The sequence below is a fragment of the Harpia harpyja genome, chromosome 2, assembly GCF_026419915.1.
Source record: "Harpia harpyja isolate bHarHar1 chromosome 2, bHarHar1 primary haplotype, whole genome shotgun sequence".
Classification (NCBI taxonomy): Eukaryota; Metazoa; Chordata; class Aves; order Accipitriformes; family Accipitridae; genus Harpia; species Harpia harpyja.
The window spans coordinates 85,988,359-86,011,698 of record NC_068941.1 but is presented as its reverse complement, the minus strand read 5'-3'; the positions used below and the strand labels follow the sequence as shown (position 1 = coordinate 86,011,698).

The window sequence follows — 23,340 nt, the reverse complement described above, 5'->3', positions numbered from 1 at the left end:
ACAGGTTGGTACTCGCATTATAGGCGAGAGGACTTAGCCCAGTACCTTTTAAAGATAAATATCACACTTGGGATTTTTACTGTTATGTGGCATAGCATCACAGAATGGTATTTGTTTTGCAGACCTGGATAAGGACAGATATCAATTTTTCAACATACCGACATTTGCTGTTTACCCAAATCGGTAAGCTTTGCTATGAGGAAGAACGAAATGAAATGAGCCTTAATTTTTTCCTACATTCCAGAAAACCATATTCTGGAAGATGTGAATAAGTGTGTGATTGCTCTCCAAGAGGGGGATGTCGATACACTGGACAGAACTGCAGGTGCCATCCGAGGCCGTGCAGCCAGAGTTATTCACATCATCAATGCAGAGATGGAAAACTATGAAACTGGAGTTTATACTGAGAAGGTACTGGAAGCTACCAAGCTGCTCTCTGAAACCGGTAAGCTTGCTTGAAGTATTGTTCAATACTGAATCACTTAAAACTTTCAGTTAGTTCTCTGAAATCTGTAACTCAGAGGGGAACCTGTGCTTGAAAACAAGATATAAACAAACAAATGAATGACTATGACTTCTTTTTTTTATTCTCTCCTCAATGCTACTGCAGAAGTCATATTGACAAGAGCTATATAAGACAAGGGATTCAGTAACCCATCAAGGCTATTCTACTTCATCAGAGTTTCAATGATTTGAGTAAATGATACACAGCCTTTTCCTCAAGTTCTTTCTGAGTCGGTTGATTATGTATTATGCGTCTCTAGAAAATCATTACAAACGTTACTCTGTGGTTTGTGCAGGTGAATGTACTTGTTGGTGACTGAAGTTGTGTTTCTAAATGACACAATTTTTCTTTGAAAATATGTTTGAGCAACTGAAAATATATTACCTGATTGAAAAAATATGAAAGTCTGCTAGATTATATAAAATCTATAGATTATATAAAATAAATAGATTATATGAAAATATAGAAATCTGCCAGATGGGTAGACTGGGAAAAAATACCTGGGAAAAAAATTTTTTTAACCTGTTTTTGCCTTCACAGAGCAGGGGTTGGATTCATCTAAGTGTGGGTGATTACGTCTAAGCTGGTCATTTTAGACTCTTTTATACTCACTATTATCTGTTGCTATGTGCATCTGAATTGTTCACTGCAGGCAGTACTCTCAAGTGCTCTCATCTTAAAGCAGTGGTCTGCATTTGTGCAGATGAATCATGCTTTGATTTTCATCAGCTTTACGGACTAGGTCTCCACTCACCGTACAAGTGATCAGCTAGGATATAGATGCACGTAGCGTCGATGTCTGAAAATGTCTGAGCTGATCCTCCCCTATCTGACTGCACTTGCTCACCTGGGCTTTAAAATCATCAAGATTATTTTAGAAGGAACAAAAAGGAATACATCAGTTCAGGACACAGCAGATGTAACGTTCGGACAAAACAACCAGGCATCAATCTATGAGATAGAAAAGCAAAAACTGTTGTAGCTCTGGCAGCCTCTGTGTTAGCTTTGAGAACAGAAATCAGCAAAATGAGCTAAAAAAAAAGTTGGGATGATTTAATATTACTTGTTGTGTTATTGTTGTCCCCAGCTTATTATCTTTTAGCCCTGATAGGGACCCCAAGCCCTATTTGCCCACGTAAATCCCAAGGACCAAAATCAAGAATTTCTTCTTTTTCTGACCTTTCATTATAATTTATTGGAAATTATAGCTGAAGTGTGGATTCTTGTGATTGTGATTATGACTGAAAAGTTGTGCCTTGAACACCCACAATGCATGTAGATTCACACCAACCCGTAGAAGCTAACTTTCACAGACTCTTTGTGTGAGCTGCAGAGAGACATTTTTGGGGAGTGATCAGAAATCAGTAACATGAACTTCAGCTTATGGGACACGCTCCATTTGGCTCTACACAGCTCTCTCCTGTGCAACATTCATGTTCACTTTACATTTGGCTGAACCCAGAGTGTCAGGTTTTGGCCATGTACAGCTTGAAGACAATGCAATAAGGTTTGCTTCTTTTTTTCCTCAAGGTTTAGTGATTCTATTTGCGTCATGTATTTTTTAGGTGTGAGAAGCAAAAGTGGGTCTGAAAATTGTTTTTATGAGTCCCTCTATTTTTTTACTACCCAACAAGAGATCAATGGAACAAGTACTGTAAATTTGGCTTATTTGAAAAAGTCTATGAACTGGTAATATGAGTTCACAGAAAGAAAATAATCTGTTCAGTTTGTTATGGTAAATATTTTGTTGCACTCTTGTGTTAAAGTCTCCTTTTGGTAAAGGAGACATTTTGAAGAATTCTTCCTATCACTAAGATTTCTTTATTAAGCAAAACAAAACGTATCTTCAGGCTTTTTATTCAGCTAAAATTTCTGACCTAATGTTCTGTAAAATTTTTTGTTAATAAATTTTCAACAGAGTAACTGACAGTTATAAAGTGCAGTTATATAGATCAATAATAGGCACAGTAAATACATTCCATATTCAATGTGCTTTTTGATATAATTTGAATTATAACTAAGTGCTAGAAGCTCTGGACTAAGTGCATCTTGACAACATAACTTGCTAATTCTGGGATTCAATATTTAAGACAGTCTCTGTTCCTTGATATCAAAGTTATTACTTATTTTGTATTTTGTAAAATGTAAGTAAACTTGTGAATAATTAAAAAAAAATTTTAAAAAATCTATTTAAAATGTTAAGAACTGTACATCACGTACAAATTGTGCAACAGAAGTTCAGAAGACGGAATGGGTCCAAATTCAATGGAACCAATGAAGCTAAAACGATTTATGCCAGACATGAACGTGGATAGTTAATATTACAGCACAATTCTATCTGCAGCTTTTCAGGCCATTTACAAAGGCATCGATTATTATTTCTCTATGATTGTTGATTAAAAAAGGTAGAATTTACTGACTCATTTTGTCACCCTAGAATAAAGTGTTTAAAATGGTATTTAGACCACCCTACACCATTCTGTGCCCTGCCCGCTTATACCCTGGCCTCTCACCCAGAACAGGTCTCCATCTACGTATGCATCTGTGTAGCTACGGATATAAAGATATGGGTATCTATGAATACATACAGATATTTATATATTCTTTCTATTCATCACCTTGAGATCCGGCGCAGATTTTATCAAACACTCAAGAATGACGAGAGTGATTTATTTGGAGTCAGGCTCCACCCACAGATGCACATATTAAAATCTCTGTGAGAAACACAATGATGAACACCTTATCGTTTTCATCTTTGTTCCCTCTTTTTTTTTAATTGACCTTTATTCATTTTTAAATAAAATGCTTTTGAAAGCTGGTGAAAATTTAGCTAAATGACAATGGAAGGGAAATAAGCACATTACCTTTCTCTTATTATTTACTTTTAACTATCAGTTCAGGAAAGGAAAGCCTCTGTTAAGCTTATTTTTCCAGGGATTTCATACTGTTATGTGAGTGCTAGGCTTGATCCACAGTGCAGAAATATAGATACACTGTTTTGCAAAGAGAAACACCTTGCTAATGGGTTTTTTTGTGGGGGGAGAAAATTAATTGTTAATGAAAACAATATTGGTAGGTTCTGAGAAATTGAAACTGTCCAAAGCTTGCTTTAATAACTGGTTTCACCTTAAAGTTTTATTTGTTTGTTGTTTTAATTTACAGCCTTTGGAATATATGGGGGGGGGTAGTGTTTTAGTGCTTTCTTGCCTGCGCTTGAGTAACCCACTGCCTTTATAGCCAAGTACTTGGTAGAGGCTAGATTCTTATCTCTGACAGCAGTATTAGGGAGTGACGTATTGGTTAATGTCTTTTTAAAATTGGGTACTTTTATTTTCCTTTAAAACCAAAATAAAAACTTGACTCTTACTTGCCGACTTTCTTATAAATCCAAGATGAAAACTATAAAACCACAGAGTCTACGGGGCTCGCCTGGAACAAACAGAAAACTCATAGATTTTAGTGGATGTTAATTGTGTGCAGGAGTAAACCAGAGCTTCAGGATTTAATTTTTTTGTTTGCTTGTTGGGGCACTGTGAAGTTTTACTGCTATCTTTAGCTTGGATTCCTAAAGAACAAGGCCCAGTGGCTCCCTGGGGGCAGCCCCAGCCCTGGGTATCGGGGACCTCCATGGGGACAGGGATGGTTGGAGACCAGGCTGGGATGTCAGCCCACAACTGGGAGTCAGGATCAGGCCCAGGGAGGGGAACCAGGGTCAGACACAGCCCGGGGTTTGGGAGTTAGGGCCGTGCTGATGGCTCAGGTTAAATGTTATATTGGTATTCAGTATTTGTGGAGAGAGAACTGAGAAATTAGCCTGCTACAGATGGTCCGTGGAAAAAAAAGGGAAGGAGAGAAGGGTGGAAAGAAAAAGAGAGGAGAAAGAAAAGGTTAAAAGCAAGGGAAGGGAGAAAGAGAAAACAGAGAGCACAATTTCTGTTTTAATATTGAGATGTCTCATACTGCTCAGTACCCTATCCTAGCAGTGACCGAGGCCGACTGAGAGTGTCCCATTGCCTTTAATAAGGAGGAGATAGAAGGCTCCTCAGCAATTGCTCGAGAAGCTGTAACAACTGAAGGGAAGAAGCATGAGTTTCTAAATGAGTAAAAAGAACTGTCCGTAGAAAGAGACCGAGTAGCAGGCAATGCGCTTTAATATTATTTCTCAAGATTTCTGAGATGCAGGGAGGAGAAAAAGCTCTGACATTCTTTAAAGGTCAGAGGGTTGAATTTAAATTGGGAAAGCTACAGGAGACTTTGCAGGGTTGTAATGAAAGGGAGTGAATGGGAAATGAAGGAGGAAAAGCAGAACAAATGGGACGAGAACTGCGTGGGAAGGGCTGTGAAAACTTTCCGATATTTTTTTTTTTTTTTTCCTTCAGTTTGCATTGGAATGTCTGGAAACCATTCTGGAAGAGCAAGTACTGTAGTACTTGGGTTACTCACTCCTGTGAAGGACATTGGAAATATGAAATCATCTGATTCAGACCAGAAATCTGAGTTTCAGCTTTTAGCATGTTTTAAAAATATCCTAGTATATTTGTAACTAGCTGTTTTTAAGTAGGTCACTCTGACTTCTGTTTTGACTCAAATTTTTTATTTTGTCTTTATCAGAATGGACTAAAGTTGAAAATCAACACTACTGGCAATTCAGCAATAAGCCTGTGAGAGTTTTATCAGTGTGAGTAGGACAAACTTTAAAGATATTTATCACTAGGAAAAGGCAGCTCAATGATATTATCAAAGCTAATACTAAAACGTGGTAAGGATGGATTTTTCAGCAGTGATATGAAGGGAAACAAAATGTAGAAGCAAGGAGGTGAATTTAAGCATAGCTGTGATCAAAAAAAACCCCATATTGAATCTGCGGCAGAGCTAAAAAATGCAAAATGGACCATATTTAAAAAATAAATGATATTAAATTCATGTTTTATGGGAGTTTCAGGTAGTTGTAGTACAACTTATGGGCACCATCATCCTGAGAACATGAGATCATTTATCCAGGGGTTTTGATGAAATTATGGCTTTTATTCTGCAAAGCACTGTAGCATTTTCTTTAAAGTTTTGCTAAACTGAAATCCAAAGGTCAAGGTATCACCAACAAAAAACATTTAATGCATTATTAAAAAAAAGTATTTTACAAAAGGACCAGAGAATACCCAACATGGTGTTCCACTAGTGCTTGGTTTGATCCAAAGAATTTTTAACCAGAGAGGCTGTGTTCAATATGCAGAGGAATATGTAACGTAATAGATTTAGATTTTCAAAGGCTTTTCATGAAGTCCTGCACACACAGCTGTTTGGAAAATGGGTAACCATGGAGTGAATGTTAAGGCCTTTGATGGATTAAGAGCTGGTTACAAGGCACAAGCAAAGCATAAATGACCATTTCTCAGCAGGCAGAAAGATAAATCCTGTGATGCTTCAGGGGACAGCGCTGTGGTTGGTGTATAATGTATTAATTAACAGGTGAATAGCAGAAGGAAAATTTGCCAAAAGGAAAATGCTGGTTTGGCTGGTGGGAGTAGAGGAGTTTCCTTATCAGAAAGACAACACTAAAAGATAATTTTATTTAATTTCTCTAGGTAAATGGAACAATTTAAACTATATTATCTAGACTGACAGGAAGGCTCTGAGCTAATTCATCTTCTCAGAAGAAGAATGGCAACATTATGGGCAGCTGGGCAAAGATACCTTTTCCATGTGCAACAGCCCTCACATCCGTGTTTAAGATGTTAGCCTGTACTTTAAGGAGGATATTCACTGAATGCCCCAAATAGTTGCTTCTGCTTTGATCTCCACAACCTAAAAATCTTCCAGAAGTGGAAGTTGGTCAAGATAAGAATGACAAAATTAAAAAATGTGGGGATTTGGAGGCAAATTAACTCCAGGAGAGTTTAAAAAGACTAGGATTATCTATTTTGGACGTGCCAGACATCTTAGATAATGAATAGTAGGTTAGTATAATAAAAGTGCCCATTTTAATAAACCATTATTACTTAGTCGATGTTCAAATCTGTTCTCAAAAACTTCTTCTGTTCTTAAGAGCCATTTTTTAAAGTAAGGAGGATGGCTGTGGAGGTAGAAAAAGATTTATACCAAGTCTAGAAAATATGGGCAGAAAAATGCAGTGAATATTGACTAGCTCCAACAGAATGTTTTGTGAATATAAGTGTGAATTGTACAATAATCTTTTCAAACAAAAACACTGGCATTCCTTGCATCCCCTTGCCTACACACACCTACGTACAGATATACACAAACTTATAACTAAAGCCAGAAAGGGTGTTTTGCTTATGTTATATAAGCCATTTTGTGTCCAACAGCATGCAACTGTTTTCTTGAGGGGATTTTTTGAAGAGCTGCACCCAGCTTTTATTTGAAATATTAACCTGAAGGGCATTCCATTTAGTGGTAATATTTTGGGGGTACTCACTGTATGTAGTCTTTATTTGCACAAGTAGGTGGGAGAAGGAGTGAGACATCTGAAATTGGTGAGACACATAAGTCCCTGCAGCTGTCATTTGTTATCCTTCTTTCTACGCTTTGTGATGGACCCTTCCATTACTTGATTGCCTACTATGCTGGCCACAAGGCACCTCTCCGCAGACACCACTTTCCTTGGTTCTCCCCTCACATTTTATCTTTCTGCGAATGAGTTCAGTCAGGACAAACTTTGAAGGTTTGTTTTATTTTCTTTTATGTCTGTCCATATCTCACAATGCTTGGTAATGTACCTCTAGACATCCCATTAATTTCTATAATGTACAGCTCACCTGTACTGCACATGAACAAATCCAACATTTCCTGAAAGTGTTGCATTACCACGTCTATACTACATAGTTGCATATACCCACAGATAAAGTAGGAGCCTTCTGTGAAGTGCCAGAAGACATACTTAACACATATGGGCCAAAGGGTCAGGACTTGGCCATAAATCCAAGGCACCCTGAGAACATTGAGTTTATGGTCCATGGCTAAATCAGTGATGCAGTGTATTGGCAGTGAAGGCTGATTCTTCCTGAAAGTCTTGTGTTTACTGCAAAATGCTATAGGGTATGCGTATTCATTATTTTACATCTATCCTTTAACCATTTCATTGGGGGAAAAGTGAATCAGTAAATAGCAAGGAGAGAAAAGATGGTCTTGTGCTTTGGAGAGTGATGTTTCATCCTTTTCCATGCCATAGCACTTAAACCAGCATGCTGCAAATTTTGCCCTAATTTTGCTTTTCCTCTTTCCTGAGTGACCAGTGTGAGACTCATAGGGTTTAATATCCAGAACTGATGAGTATTCACATTTTTACTGATGAGTATTTAGCTGTAACAGAAATCAGTGACTGCTTCTCTGAGCCCAGAACGGTAAACACTCTGAAAACCCAATCCAGTGACGTAAAACACATAACCTAATTATTTATGGGCATTTCTTCATTCCATGACAACAAGAATATTATTAATATATGTATGTATATGCATGATATGTCTATGCACAATGTGTGCTACAAAGATACATACCTAGGAGCATACGTCAGCCCAAGCAACAAAATATTGAAATCAAATCTGCTTCTCAAAAAAACAGTTAGTCTAATACTGTCATATTAGGCAACGAAGGGCAGCGAAGCTGGTGAAGGGTCTAGAGCACAAGTCTTATGAGGAGCAGCTGAGGGAACTGGGGTTGTTCAGCCTGGAGAAAAGGAGGCTGAGGGGAGACCCCATCACTCCCTACAACTACCTGAAAGGAGGGTGTAGTGAGGTGGGTGCTGGTCTCTTCTCCCAACTAGTAAGCCGTAGGATGAGAAGTTGCAGCAGGGGAGGTTTAGATTGGATATTAGGAAAAATATCTTCACTGAAAGGGTTGTCAAGCATTGGAACAGGCTGCCCAGGGAAGTGGTGGAGTCACCATCCCTGGAGGTATTTAAAAGACGTGTAGGTGTGGTGCTTAGGGACAGGGTTTAGTGGTGGACTTGGCAGTGTTAGGTTGATGGTTGGACTCGATGATCTTAAAGGTGTTTTCCAACCTAAATGATTCTATGATTCTATGATATATTGTATAGTATTTCAGTAGAGCTTTATAAAGCTTTTTCTCTTTAATTAGCAATATAATAATCATGACTGAAATATTGTAAATTATGATATGATACGAGACTAGGGCTTAAAAACATTTTATGAAATATTTAGAATCTTCTGATAAGGAATTTACAGTTCTTCTAGAAACAGACTTTGACAAACACTTCAAGCTAAATAAGGTGTCATGTGTGATTCCTTATTCATCCTTCAAACTAAGTTGAGAAATTGTGCCGCCTTTGGCAGAGTATGTCAGATATCCCATAGGATTATTTTTTAAATACCTGTTTAAAATACTTAAACTTCCCAATAGACTGCTTTCTTTCCTCAGTTAAGTAAATTAATGGATTAATACAAAAAATGATAAAAAAAAGAAGACATTTCATCCAGAACTCTGAAATTTTTAAGCTATAGCTTTGTGAATTTCCTGTACAAAACTCTCTTAAATCTGGATAATGGCTGAGCTTTTTTCCTAACAGTGTCATTTTTTTTAATGTAGTGAGTCATTCATGGATTTTTTCTTTATTAGTGTCCCCTGATAACCCTTAGCTTGCAAAACCGCCAATCATTCTGGATAATTTTGTTGATTTATGTGACATACACAACTGTGATGTTTAGGAGAAGCACAGATTCTCTGTGTGAGATTTTCAGGGATCCCTCCTTCAACTTTTAGCAGTGTAGCAGTCCAAACCTTTAGACTGCCATGTCATTCTTGAATAATCTTACCCAAATCAGACCAGATTTTTACAGCCACTTGAGGGCTATTTTGACCAGGTGATTGGCACCTAAAATTACATGTCTAGTCTCTATGAAGATGGCATAGGGAAAACCAAATTTCCGAAGGACAACTACAAATGCTTAAATGAATGCAGAGCTACCAAGAGCTAGCCAGAGGGCAAAGCTGAACAGACATGGGTATGTGAGATCAGTCACTTCTCTGGAACTCAAGCATCTGGTTTGTCTGAGGACAGTGTGGCTCCAGAGAACAGCCTCTGCTCTTTGAGAAGGGTGATTCCCTTGGATCCAAACCCCTGGATACTAGAAAGAGTCGAGTAGGTGCTCATCGCTTTAAAAGGAAGCTCGAAGAAGTAGCTCTGCTGATGCCGTTCAAAAATAGTCTTCTGGCTAGAATAATGCCTCAAAGATGAGGCCTTTGGGAACCCTTCAGTTCTGGTGAGATTTGGATGGAAAGTAGCCACTTTTTGCTCAGGCAGTACCCTCCTGGGCACCCTTCCGATTTAGAGCCAAAAGTGTTCTAGGATTTGGTGCAAGAATGGGATTGATTTATGCTTAAACTTGGTTGTCCAAAGCAGACGTCTGGTCTAAGCAAGTCGTCTGTCCTCCCTCTCTATTTAGTGGACAGAGGAATATCAGAATTTGATTCAGCTGAACTTGACCTCCTTTCTTAGAGTAGGTGTGATTAACTGTCTAATGGAAACATCTATTGCTCTCCATTTGGTATAGGGAAACACAGATTTCTATCTTCTGGATGTATGAAGCAGGATGAAACCAAGCCAAGTTTCCTAACTACCATTGATACCACTAAGAATTAGAAACCCATGCACCTGGAGGGACCGTGACCTTTATTGGGTTTTTGTGTCTTAATTATCCCTTTCTATATTTCTGAACATTTACATCTACTTAAGATTGTGAGGAATTCAAGTTCATAAATAATAAGGCCATAAAAGTGGATTAAATTAGCTAGGCATTAATTTAATCTTGCATATTAATGAAACTTAAGATTCTAATGCTATGAGCAATAACACCCAAACAATTTTAATTGTTGTATCTCAATAATTTCATTATGTAACCTAACTTTTCCATGTCTATCAGTAATCTTATTGTTCCCGTGTCACTAAACAAAATTTACAGCTATGTTTTTCAGTACAAACATCGCAGTACAAACTGATTGCCATAAGAGAAAAAGTCAATAGAGAATATATTTTTAGAAAATAGATAATTACTTGATAATTTTAATATGTAGGAGATATGGGTGGGGTGGGAGAAAAACCAGAAAAGCTTTAGATAAAGTATTTTCTGTGTGGAGCAAGGTGGTTCACAAGAAAATACAGGTTGTATCAATGCATGAATTCACCCATGGTGATATGCTAGTTTTCTATCATGCTGATAGTGAAAAAAAAAAAAAAAGAATCAATAGATGAAATGGAAGTAATTTTAACTTTGTTGTTTCCCAATTTTTCTCCAGCAGCCATTCAACCTAGATTTTGTTGGCAGTGATCTTACCTTCAATGCCATTGAAAACTCATCTATAGAAAGGCTTTAAAATCTTTATTTGTTAGAATGACAAAGTCAGTAAATCAGAAATGTTGCTATTAACTTGGGACCTGATTCTGTCAACATTTATGCAGGTGCCTAATTAATTCATGTAGTTAGACTGAGAGATGTTAATGGATCACATTTGTCAGTCCAAGTGTATGCGTAACTGTTTTCAAGACCACAGCTCAAACTAAGAAACCAATATTTATTTTTTTCCCCCAAAGTATTGATTTGCTTCTGAATCTGAAATTCATAGTCAATCTCTCTGTACATAATAAATGAATCACTCACCATCTGATGCATTTACAAGTTTCAACTCCAAATACAGATTTTATGCCTTTGCCTGAATTTTGCTTGTAGTTCACTGTCGGCATAAATATATCCTTTGTACAGTAAATGACAGATAAGAAAGGCTGGAGGTTTTGTGGGTAGGTGCAACTGAGTTAGGTATTTCCCCATACATCACTGACATGGAGCTCCTCAAGTGTGGCCCAATAACCTGAACTGGAGAATATTACAGTTCTTCACTCAATTTCCAAAAACTTTACTGCATTAAATGACAATGTATGCTTATAGAAGTTATAAGTAATAGCATCTTATTAGTTCAAGATATTTTTTCTTGCTTGTCTAATGAAAAATGATGTAAAAATGCAATTGGCAAGCAAACAATTCATTACATAGTTTAATAGCTATTTCCATTTCAAAACAGCAGATAATATCCACGTGTAATAATGTAAATTAAGAACTAAATTATAGCCACGTCTGCAAGGTCAAAATTGTTGAAAGAACCTTTCACACACAGTGGGCAGTCACCGTGGTAATACATGTGGTCAAGAATGAGTACCTCATGTTCACCAAAATGAATAAAACGTAACTTTCCATCTCCTCCGCATGGCCTGATGCTTACGAATCTACTGCTGCTGCTTCTTGAATGAACGAATGAAGTCATAACTGTTGGCATCTTTCCAAAGGCATTGTGAGAAAAATGGCCTGTGGGGCTTCCATCCAGAACATTATTAGTGTAAGACTTCATTGGCTGAGCTGAAGGACATAAAAATTTAGGTAGAAAGGGAAAAAATCCCATACAGAGAGAATATGGAAAAATATGGAAGATCCTGTCATCGTTTGACAATTGAGCTCTGCTTTGACCTCTACCTATTTGTTCATCTTGTACATCCATTTCAAGTAAAGTGGGGTCATAAGTCCAATAGCATGGTGTTAGTAAAGTAATATATGAGTTTAAAACATCTCTTAGAAATTAAATGTTTGTTTCTGGTGAGGAGCGTTTCTCATTGTAGCACATTTTGCAGGATCTAGTGCTGAACAAAGACCCTATAGCTGCCTGTTAAACACTTTAACAACAATTTCATAGAATCATAGAATCGTTTAGGTTGGAAAAGACCTTTAAGATCATCAAGTCCAACCATTAACCTAACTCTGCCAAGTCCACCACTAAACCATGTCCCTAAGTACCACATCTACACGTCTTTTAAATACCTCCAGGGATGGTGACTCACCACTTCCCTGGGCAGCCTGTTCTAATGCTTGGTAACCATTTCAGTGAAAAATTTTTTCCTAATATCCAATCTAAACCTCTCTTGGCACAAATTGAGGCCACTTCCTCTCATCCCATCACTTGTTACTTGGGAGAAGAGACCAACACCAACCTTGCTAAACTTCCTTTCAGGTAGTTGTAGAGGCTAAACAACCTCCAGTTCCCTCAGCCGCTCCTCATGAGACTTGTGCTCTAGACCCTTCACCAGCTTCGTTGCCCTTCTCTGGACACGCTCCAGCACCTCAAAGTCTTTCTTGCAGTGAGGGGCCCAAAACTGAACACAGGACTCGAGGTGTGGCCTCACCAATGCCAAGTACAGGGGAACAACCACCTCTCTGCTCCTGCTGGCCACACTATTTCTGATACAGGCCGGGATGCTGTTGGCCTTCTTGGCCACCTGGGCACACTGCTGGCTCATATTCAGCCGGCTGTCGACCAGCACCCCCAGGTCCTTTTCCACCAGGCAGCTTTCCAGCCACTCTTCCCCAAGCCTGTAGCGCTGCATGGGGTTGTTGTGACCCAAGTGCAGGACCCAGCACTCGGCCTTGTTGAATCTCATACGATTGGCCTCAGCCCATCGATCCAGCCCGTCCAGATCCCTCTGTAGAGCCTTCCTGCCCTCAAGCAGATCAACACTCCTGCCCAACTTGGTGGTGTCTGCAAACTTACTGAGGGTGCACTCGATCCCTTGTCCAGATCATTGATAAAGATATTAAAGAGAACTGGCCCCAATACTGAGCCCTGCAGAACACCACTTGTGACCAGCCACCGGCTGGATTTAACTCCATTCACCACAAGTCTTTGGGTCCTGCCATCCAGCCAGTTTTTTACACCCATCCAAGCCATGAGCAGCCAGTTTCTTTCTTTTTTGTCTGCCTCCTCTTCATCCTGGTTGGGTGGTCTATAACAGACTCCCACCATGATATCTGCCTTGTTGGCCTTCCCCTTGAGTCTTACCTGTAAACGCTCAACCCTACCATCACCATCATTAAGCTCTAGACAGTCAAAACACTCCCTGACATAAAGGGCTACCTCACCGCCTCCCCTTCCTTGCTTATCCCTTCTGATGAGTTTATAGCCATCCGTTGCAGCACTCCAGTTGTGCAAGTCATCCCACCATGTTTCCATGATGGCAACTATATCTTAGTTTTCCTGCTGCATTTCCGTGATACCGGGGGGAGTTCTGATTTAGCAAGTAAATAATCTCTTAATATATTTCACTTCTATATCTCCCTTGTAGATCTCTGGGCCTAAGATTTACAACTTCAGAGGGTGTGCTTGTGACCAGACTAGCATAACAAATACAGCATGTATGCCTGCCTGCTTTTTCTGTGTGTTTTCATATTCATAGGTCAGATAAAAAAAAAAATTTGGAAAACAATAATTGTAGCCCAAATTAAATTTTTAGATGTTAAATGTAAATTTATTCATATATTTTATATGTTTATATATATATTTATTATTTATATATTTTTAAATATATATTGCAAGAAGAGAAATGAATTGCAATGGTCAACTAAAATAAGCATCTTTATCTTTTTTTGGGGGTGGGGAAAAATCTGAGCAGTGAACTCTATCAGGCTATGAATAATTTCCTTGAGGAGTTGGTGGAAGTTGCTTCATTTGAGTATTCTAAACATGACTCAAGAATAGCTTCTAGATAAAGAGTATAGAAGCATTTACGTTATTTGGTCTAAATTATATTATTGAAACATAGAAATGTATTCTGGATGCAACCACAAAATATGGGGTTTTTAACAAAACATTTTCACATCTTTCTTGTACACATGCTGGAAAAATCTCGGTTGGGTACTTAAGTGGGCATAGTACTCCAGCTAGGGCCTCACTGTGCAACTTCACAGTATCTTCTCTCAAGTCGTTGTTTTATATATTGTAATAATTCTAGATTGACCTTTGCCATTTTTTACAATAGCATCACATTGTTAGATGCATTGCAAGAATCCACTTGAAATAATAGGCAATTATTCCTTGAGATGCTTTTTCTCATGAGTTCCATGTTGCCTTATAGTATTTTAATTTACATTTCCCTTGTTTTTCTTTTAAGAATGTTATGTGTGGCCATGTCAAAAATCTTACCAAAGTCAAGCTGTATCATATCTACTGCTTCCCCCAACCCACTAGTTAGTTGCCCCGTCAAGGAAAATATTGTAATAGCTTGATGCAACCTATTTTGCCAAATCTGTTGCCTGTCCAAAATCTGCTCATTAATGACAAGATAATTAAACATTAAATGCTTTACATTGTGTTTTTATTTTCTTTCTGGGTACTGAAATTAGGCTGAATATCCTATATTTCTTCCTTCTTTTCTTCTCTACCTTTATATAAGAGAGAGATGTGCTTTTTCTTCTTTTTCTGAGTCCCTGGAAATTTCACTGTTACTGTTTTTCTTGAGTTCTCAAAGTTGGTTCAGAAATTGCTTTTATTATTTTCTTAAGAACTGTGGGGTAAATTTTACTATGCTCTGTTAACTTGAAGACATATTTAATAGATACATTTCCTTATGTTTATGTAGATGTTCTCCAAACTGCCCTTTCCTAATTCAGGTCTGTTGCACTTACTATTAATTATATTAAATACCTGACCACCACTGCTATTTAGGAAAGTCTAGACAGAATTTCAAGGACCCTAAATATTAGGGTCCTTTGCCTCCTTTTTTGTTGTCATTTTTGCACCTCTACCTTTACTTGTTTTATCCCTACGACTCTAAACAGTTTTTCTTTTATTCTTTATGTTTACTTGTTTTCATTGTATTTTTAATGATTGCTTTTTGATTTTCAGGCTAAAGACTTCCTTATGCAATCATATTAGTCTTCTACTACACTTTCAAGTGTTCCATTAATTAAGATAATTTGATATATGAATTTATTAATACTCTTTCCGAAACTTCTAGCTCTCTCAAACTCTTTTTCTAATTAAAATGTTTCCCCTCTGCCTAGCAATGTTTTGTTAATGTTTACTTTTTGTAAGTCTATTGTTGCTGTCACTTTTCCCTGTTTTCTCCAATATACCCAAAGCACTTAGTGCACTTGTTAAGCATTATCTGTATGAAAGATACAATTCTATTCTTTCATCTGTGTACATGAACAAACATATATATATGTGTGTGTGTGTATATACATAGGCAGAATGAACAAGGTTTTAATAGATATATCCCTTTAAAGGGTTCCCCTTTAACATCCAGTGAGTAATACTTAAATGCCAGAAACAGAAAGGTTGAGCTCATAGTTGCTGCCACTTGTTCGTCAAAATGTAAAGTAGTCTTGAATCATGTTTTTTAGTGGTTTTACTTTAAATCAGATAGTAAGTAAGATGCATAAAACATAGTTTTCATTAGAAGTAAAATATATTTAAGGACATTCAGTCAAGAAAATGTGGTTTCCTGCCACAGTGAAAGTTTACTTCCTAGGAAAGATTGTCACTGCTCTTGATGAAAATGACACTGGAATTTCCCCTTTGTATTCATCAGTCGGGATAAGGCTACCAGAAAGTATTAAAAATAGAGTCTAGGGAAAAGATGATAAAGACAGACAATATTGTAACAAAAAAGGCAACTGTCTGAGTTAGGAATCACCTTTTCCTGTTTTTAAAATTATAGTGCCAAAATAATAAAGCCAGAGGTACATGATTTGGATACCTAGGTGCTAGAAGAAGGCAAGTAATAAAAATGATGGGAATATAATGAAAAGATGGCTATCTGTAAATCTCAAGCTTGACCCAAGTTCCTTAAATTTTTAAGAATTAATCCCAGTGGATTTTGTATCCAGATTTCTAATGAAGCATTGATTCTATTTGTCCTGTAGTATACGAGAGCCCAGTCCTCCAATATTAATGTTAAAATATTGAAGAATAGGAGTAACTAAGTACAGGAGTATAGGTGCATTGTAATTAGTGGGACCTAATGTTTATGTTCTTGTTTGTAGGATTTGGGTTTAAGTTCTTAGGGGACTGATTTGGGGAACATTTATCTTTCTGCATACGTGATATGCAGAAAGTGATTATACCTTCAAAGGAATCGTGTATAAAATTTGATTAAAGTCTCTTGTTACTTCAAGGAATGCCTTTAAACTATTTACATAAGTAAATAATTGCTTTAAGATATGTATTTAAAAAGCTCATACCACAGCTCATAATACTGTTAGCTAATATCTATGGCTATTTTTTGTGTTACGTACATGACGATAGTGAAGAAGCAGAATGTTCATTTACGTACCTTCACAAAAATAATTTGCTAGATTTTGCATTTTGTCCCTTATACAATTATTATTGTTCAATATGAGCTAGACTGCAGTTAGTTGTCTAAATTAGTACGCATAATGGCTACATTTTGCTTTGATCATTTGGTATAAATATGTACCGTGTTCATTCGAAGTTGTAAATGTTTTAAATGTACTTTACTGATAGCTCAGATATCTTGCAGTCTTTCAGAAGTTAGTAAATCACCTTTTAAAGGAAGTTTTACATTCTTTGTTGTGCAATTGGAGGAGAGAATGTGAAGATTGCTATTTTCATGCTGTCAGAAAATGTGCCAGAGCTCTGCATGTGTAGAGTCGGTACAAACCCACGCCATGAGCCTTCCTGGGTCTTGAAATTGTAACGACAGTATGTACCACGTCTACTGGAAAGTATTCGTGCCCAAGGGCAGGGGGAAAATGTTCACGAAAAGAGGTGTCTAATCTTACCGCCTTTCATTTTGTTTAATCTAGTTATGCCACGTTTTGCTGAACAAGTTGAGGTTGCCATTGAAGCTTTGAGTGCGAATGTCCCACAGCCATTTGAAGAGAATGAATTCATAGATGCCTCCCGCTTGGTTTATGATGGAGTTCGTGACATCAGGAAAGCTGTTCTGATGATAAGGGTATGTAAGGCACCTGAGAAATAAAAGTTGGGACTTACAGGAAATTATCACATTGGATGAGAGGAATATGAAAGCTGCTTGGAATCAACTTTGTTTCATAATAAGCCAGAAAAGTTTGACATTGAAACAAGCGTGAAACAAAAGCATGTGCAGCAAAAAAGAATTAGTAAGTAAAGAGATGAGGGGATTTTAGGAGATGAACCACAATTATTTTGTTAATTACCTAGGGGAAGATTTGATCACAACTGCCAATAGACGCAAACTTCATTACTGTTTCCGTAGTAATAGCATTAATTTGCTAAGATCTTCAAAGTTTGCGTAGATTTTTGTTGGTTGGGTTGGTTTTTTTTTTTCAGATGTATGTGTGCTGCCTAGGATTTGAGGTAAGTCTGGTTAAAATCTAAATGAATAAATAAATTATCTTGCTGCTTCAGTGAGCCTCTGCAGGGATGGTTTTGAATGTTTACTGAGGTAAAGAATGTGCATTTCAGCGTTGACTAACCAGTTGATTCAATTTGCTTGGGCATCTTTAAAAAAAACAAACAAATAAAAAAACCCCACAGAACAACATAATTATTGTGAGAGTAGATGTGTGTGTTGCTTTCCAGTGTAGTCTACAGTTAAACACCTAGAAAAAAAACCCAGCCAAACAACAAACCAAACCTCGTTTGGATATCTCTTCAGCAATTGAAACTCTTATTTGAAACCCAATTTACCTTGTATCTGCCCCAGTGAAAGCCACGTACAAATAAAGCTACGGAGAAAATCACAGAGAAAACTTATGAAGCAAATAACAGTGCTAAAACAACAGCTCATCCCTTCGAGCAAACAGGTAACATACACTTGTGGTTGTGAGTATATTATGGCACTGATGTAAGACTTCAGGCAGTTGGAGCACTCCAAAATAGCTCCATTTTAGTCATCTGTCACTATGTATTAACATTTACAGAAAAAGCTTTTGACAGGCTTAATTTTATAACTGCGAAGCATAAATTCCATTCCGTACCCAGTGCTAATCTCAGGTAGCCTGAATTCCAGTCATGAGTGATGATGGGAGCAAACCCATCTTGTCTTCTGGGTGTGCAACATGGGGGTATTTGCAACTCTTCTGGACTGGGATGGAAACGAAAGATCTGCAGAGTAAAGGACCTGATTATCCAGTTCCTTAGTCTGTAAGAGCAGTTTCCAAACTTCTCTTAGGGCAAGAACCGCTTCTAAGCACATTTTAATCTTTTATAGTCTCTCATGAGTCATTTTAAATTGCTTCATGAGACACAATCGTCAGGTGGGATCTGCTATAGACCCACGCTTTCCCATCCCCTACGCAGAGTTCTGGCTTCCAGCACCTCCCTGTACATCAGAGTTGTCCCAGAGAGGTTGCCATGAGACTGTCCATACTGGGTGAGATGTTTCGGCCAAGCACAAAGCACCATTTTAAATGCTGGAGGCACATTCATTTATTTCGTTGCTGTCTTATGTTAACTACTAGCTCGGAAAGCTGATCAGCATGCAGGCTTCGCAGTCGCCTTAGAAACATCCCAGGTTACTTTTGCAATTGTATCGCTACTACTTTCTGCTCCTGGTATGATATCAGTTAATGAATTCTGCTTACCCAGATTAGGAAGATGTATTTTTGCATTCAGACAATTAACTTATTTATGGAGCTAAATGTAGTACTCCTTATCCAGGCAGAGAACTAAAGCACATAAATGGACTCATTATCCTTGTGAGTTAACTGGGAAAATACACATATATAAATTTACATAGACCAGAGTTTGCTGAATCAGAATGTTATTTTCTGTCGAAAACAAAATTAGTTTCAGTTTGAGACACTCTAGCATTCCCAACCGAACATCTCACATTGAAATGGAATGTATAATTAAAGGGTGAGGTATTAATCTATAAAATACAGTCTTTAGAATATTTTTATCTAAGAATCTATCAAATCTCATGCACCCCTTTAATTCAGGCTGTAAAACTTCTTGCAGAATTATTAAAAAAAAAAAAAGCCACAACAAACTTGCAAACTTTTTAGAGCATCTGACACAAACAATTATTTTCAGGCAGTAATTGTTCATGTACATGCCATAAAATATTGAATTTATCTGAGATGATTCCCTCATTCCACAGAGGAAATAAAGCCACTTTTTAAATTAATTTTTGTTGGTATTATTACTTCTAGTAAGCTGAAGGAAAGGGGGGGATAATCTCTGTTCTTCTCTTTTCCCTCGAAAAGGGGAGATTTTATCGTCCCTTTGGAGGAGAAAGAAGACTCATTTTTGCATTGAGGACTATTATTATGATCTATACAGAAGAAAAAAACCTCTTTCACAACTTAAGAAGTAGTATAAATAAATTTAGGAGTATAATTATAGAACCTAAAAATAAGATAGAAAATAATAACTTAGTTCCAACATTTTTTCTATTACAGCATGGGGATCAAATTACACTTTGGTTTTTTCATAGCTATTCATGAAATTCCCTCAGTTATTAGACAGAAACCCTCTCTACAGTTTGGAATAATCACAATGGCACCTTTTCTCACTCTCATGTATCTCTGAGGCCGGTCTTCTCTTTTCACGCGTGGCCTTTGCTATTGGCAACCTTGTCATTAGTCGCATCTACGTTAGCCTTAGTGTAACATCTGTTTGGATCAGGAGTGCACTTTTGGAGCCAATCTCCAGTTGTTTCCTCTTGCCGCGTTTTAGTTCATGTTGCAGAGTAGTCTTAGAGCATATAAACTTGATTCTTTGGGGTGATCCTGGAAGATGCGCTCTAGGAAGAGCTTATATGCGCTTCCATTCTATTCTATCATTAAGAGACTTTCAGTCCATGGGAGAAGACTACAGCGAGTCTCAATAAAAATGAGATGAGGGTGGTACAAATATGGGGTCCTTAGCCCCAACTGTTTGGATGTATGAATGTTCTTCTACTCTTCCACACTGGTCAATGTAGGTTTAACCGTGATCACCTGTGGGGTAGCTACTGTGGTGAAATCCAAAGTGCTGCTACATCTCAGATGCTCTGGAAAACTAGACTTGGTGCAGAATCCCATCATCTTTTTAAATAGCCTATCTCCAAAGGGTGTTATGGGGTCCATAGTCTACATTGACTGCCTGTTGCTTCTCAGATTGAATTTAAAGCGTTAGATTTTACTGGAAATCATTAAACAGCTGAAGACCTGCTGTGAGAGATGTTCTCTTGACATTGCCACTCAGATGCTGCTTGCAGCATCTGCAACTGCCTTTGTACAAAAACAAATGTACAGAGTAGCATGGAGCTGGATAGAAAAGCATATTATAAAGGCTTTTTTTTCTCCTTAGCTTTTAGAATTAGAAGGTATTTTCATGGTAAAAAAATGGGAGAATATCTTTTCAGTCTTTCTTTCCTCTCATTACAAAGTTAGCTTGACTTGCTGTTTACAGTGCTGAAATTCCTGTAATTGCATCTTACAGTTTTTAAGTGCATACAGCACTATAGCATAGTGGGGTTTCTATCTTCATCAAGTATATTTGAACTGGTGAAATATTAAACAAATAGCATTTATAAATCTGCATATATATGCCATTTTACGACTTATACATGCATAATTCACATTTTTATACTGCAGTTACAAAAGATGAAACAAAATTATATTGATGGAAGATATTTTGTTTACAGCAAGATCTTCAGTCTAGCAGAAAGAGAGAGATTTAAAAAAGAAAAAATTCCAATGACTGGAAGCTGAAAGTCACCAAATTCATATTAGAAATAGAGCATGCATCTTAAAAGAGAAAGTATATATTTACTGGGTGTTTTATCTGGGATTGTAAAAGATTTTTCTTCACTGGGAGAATTCATCAGAATTAGATGAATGATTTGAAGAATATGCTCTATGTGTAGTAGAGAGACTGTATTTGAAAAAAATTAGTCCTGAGAAGTCTTACAGCCTGTGCTACAGAACAGATAGACTAAAAATTATAAAAACAATCCATTTTGCTGCTGAAATCAATGAGTTCATAAAATCTATTAGTTTTGAAAATAACTCTCGCTCCTCCTGCCACTGGTGGTTGTCAGAGTTTTGTTTGGAAGCTCTCTCCAGTCTCAAATCTATGTTTCCTGCATCTGTGTGACCGTAGGTTCAGGTGTCTGCAAGACTGATTCAGTCCTTCTGTCCTCCAACTCAGATAAATTAAGTTCCAGACTTTGTTGTCTTGGAAACTAGGTTTTAAATACCAAGGTCCTGTTAGTTGTGCACAAAAATCAAGAGTTGTTATGGCATGTTTAGAAGGCCCTGCTAAGAGTAAAAATCTTTAAGTCAAGGTACTTCAATATAATATTTCTTTTTTATACCTTTGTGTCTAAACAAATAAGAGCCTCTATTGTATGTGGGCTGCATCTCCAAGAGATCAGCTAAAACAAAGCAACAGTGCAAGAGTGAAAAGCATGCAACATGTCTGAAATGGCAACATATAGATCACAGTTAACCACTGTTCTTCATCTTAATGAAAAATGTAGCTATTTTTTGAAGAAAATGAGGGTGTTAAATTCACCACACTTGAAAACCTTAAGAGAGTGAATCTGAAAGGTAGTTTTGAGTTAGATCTCACTTGTACAGAGGGGAAATACTGAGATTTCTTGTGCTTGTAGTATGTTATTAACAGTTGCATTAACTTGTCCTTTTGGTTTGCACTACATTTTCTCCAAGTTCAACATCTATACCCATTAAGTTCCAATCTTTTAAAGACCACAGATTTTAAGATTGCGAATGTCAGGCGGTAGCAGCAATACGTTTTTTCTGAATTTTTCTTTAAGAATAAATCCCTGAAACATAGACTTCTTAGAATATTTTATCTTTTTAAGTGGCATCCTCTTGTCCTTACTGGTTGCAGTGTTGAGATGTAGTATTTTGAATATTACACCCTTACTTTACTGCAACTCTGACTATGAAAGCCTGGGAAAGGGCTGCACATTGTCTTTTATAGTTTTATTTATAAAAGTGGAGACAGAAGAACCTAAGAAGAGTATACTTGGGGGGGGGGGAAGGGTACTGGTTTTACAATGACCAGTGCAACTGGCTAGTTAAATAAACTTGGAGGATGGGAAAGAGCCAGCTGGTTTATGAAGAAGGGATTGAAACTCTCCATGCTGTTCCTGTTCTTCACAGTAAAGCCTAGGCAGATGAAAAGCTGAGCCCTATGATCGGAAATGCTCTCTTTTGCTCAGGGAGTTGTAGCTGGTTTGCTTATGGCAGATTTTAATGTCACATCCTGCCCTCAGGCAGCGAAGCAGAGAGAATAACGTGATTAAAGGCGATTGGAAAGCATGACCATTGGACATTATAATGATGGGTACCAATCTTTTTTTTTTTTTTTCCTGTGACAGTAGAGAAAAAATAAATTCATTTTTTTTCACCTAAACTTCATCTCCTATCTGTTCTGTTATATATACTATCTGTACATACATCTCTTCAGAGATGCAGCCTGAGTTTCATCACCATACTGTCATACTTGGTTATTTCTTCATCCAGTGCTCAGCATCAAAACACGTCTTTGATTCATACTCTTTAAGCCAAATGACGAGACTGTGTTTTACTCACGCCATCATGCGCACTTCACCATGTAGCTAGCAAAGCAGCTGATTTTCCATTACAAACAGTGATGTGCATTTCATGTTGGAAACCAGGCTGTAATATAAATATCGCCAAAAGACTTCTCTACATTATGTTAGAGGGTTTGGACCAGTTCCTAGTGACTGAGCATCTTCAAGACAGAGCTGTAATGACAACTGGCAATGATTAGCACCTCTGCTAGCAAACTTGACGTTGCCTCCAAGCACGAAATGCCAGCATGGATGATTTCTTCCGTAATGGTTGGCCCTCTGGGTTAACATGGAGGCATATGTGTATCCAGTAAGGTGAGGAATTCTCTGCACAGTTACTGTGATCTTTTTCTATTACCACTATCGTGTATTGTACCTACAGAAGTTACCCATGGCCAGATTGTTGCACTAGATGCTATTCAAGCACAAAATGGAATATAATCTTCCTTCTAAAGACTATTTCTGGTTTTGCACCCTCTATATTAAA

General features: G+C 37.5%; 1 protein-coding gene across 4 annotated transcripts in view; it reads left to right on the top strand.

The window, feature by feature from the left end:
- CTNNA2 (catenin alpha 2) overlaps positions 1-23,340 on the top strand; it is a 520,993-nt gene that overhangs the window by 454,723 nt on the left and 42,930 nt on the right. For all 4 annotated transcript variants that reach the window (XM_052780796.1, XM_052780797.1, XM_052780799.1 and 1 more), the window contains 2 exons: positions 245-445; positions 17,122-17,273. In XM_052780796.1, the coding sequence (XP_052636756.1) occupies positions 245-445; positions 17,122-17,273 (353 nt within the window). The remainder of the gene's footprint in view (positions 1-244; positions 446-17,121; positions 17,274-23,340) is intronic.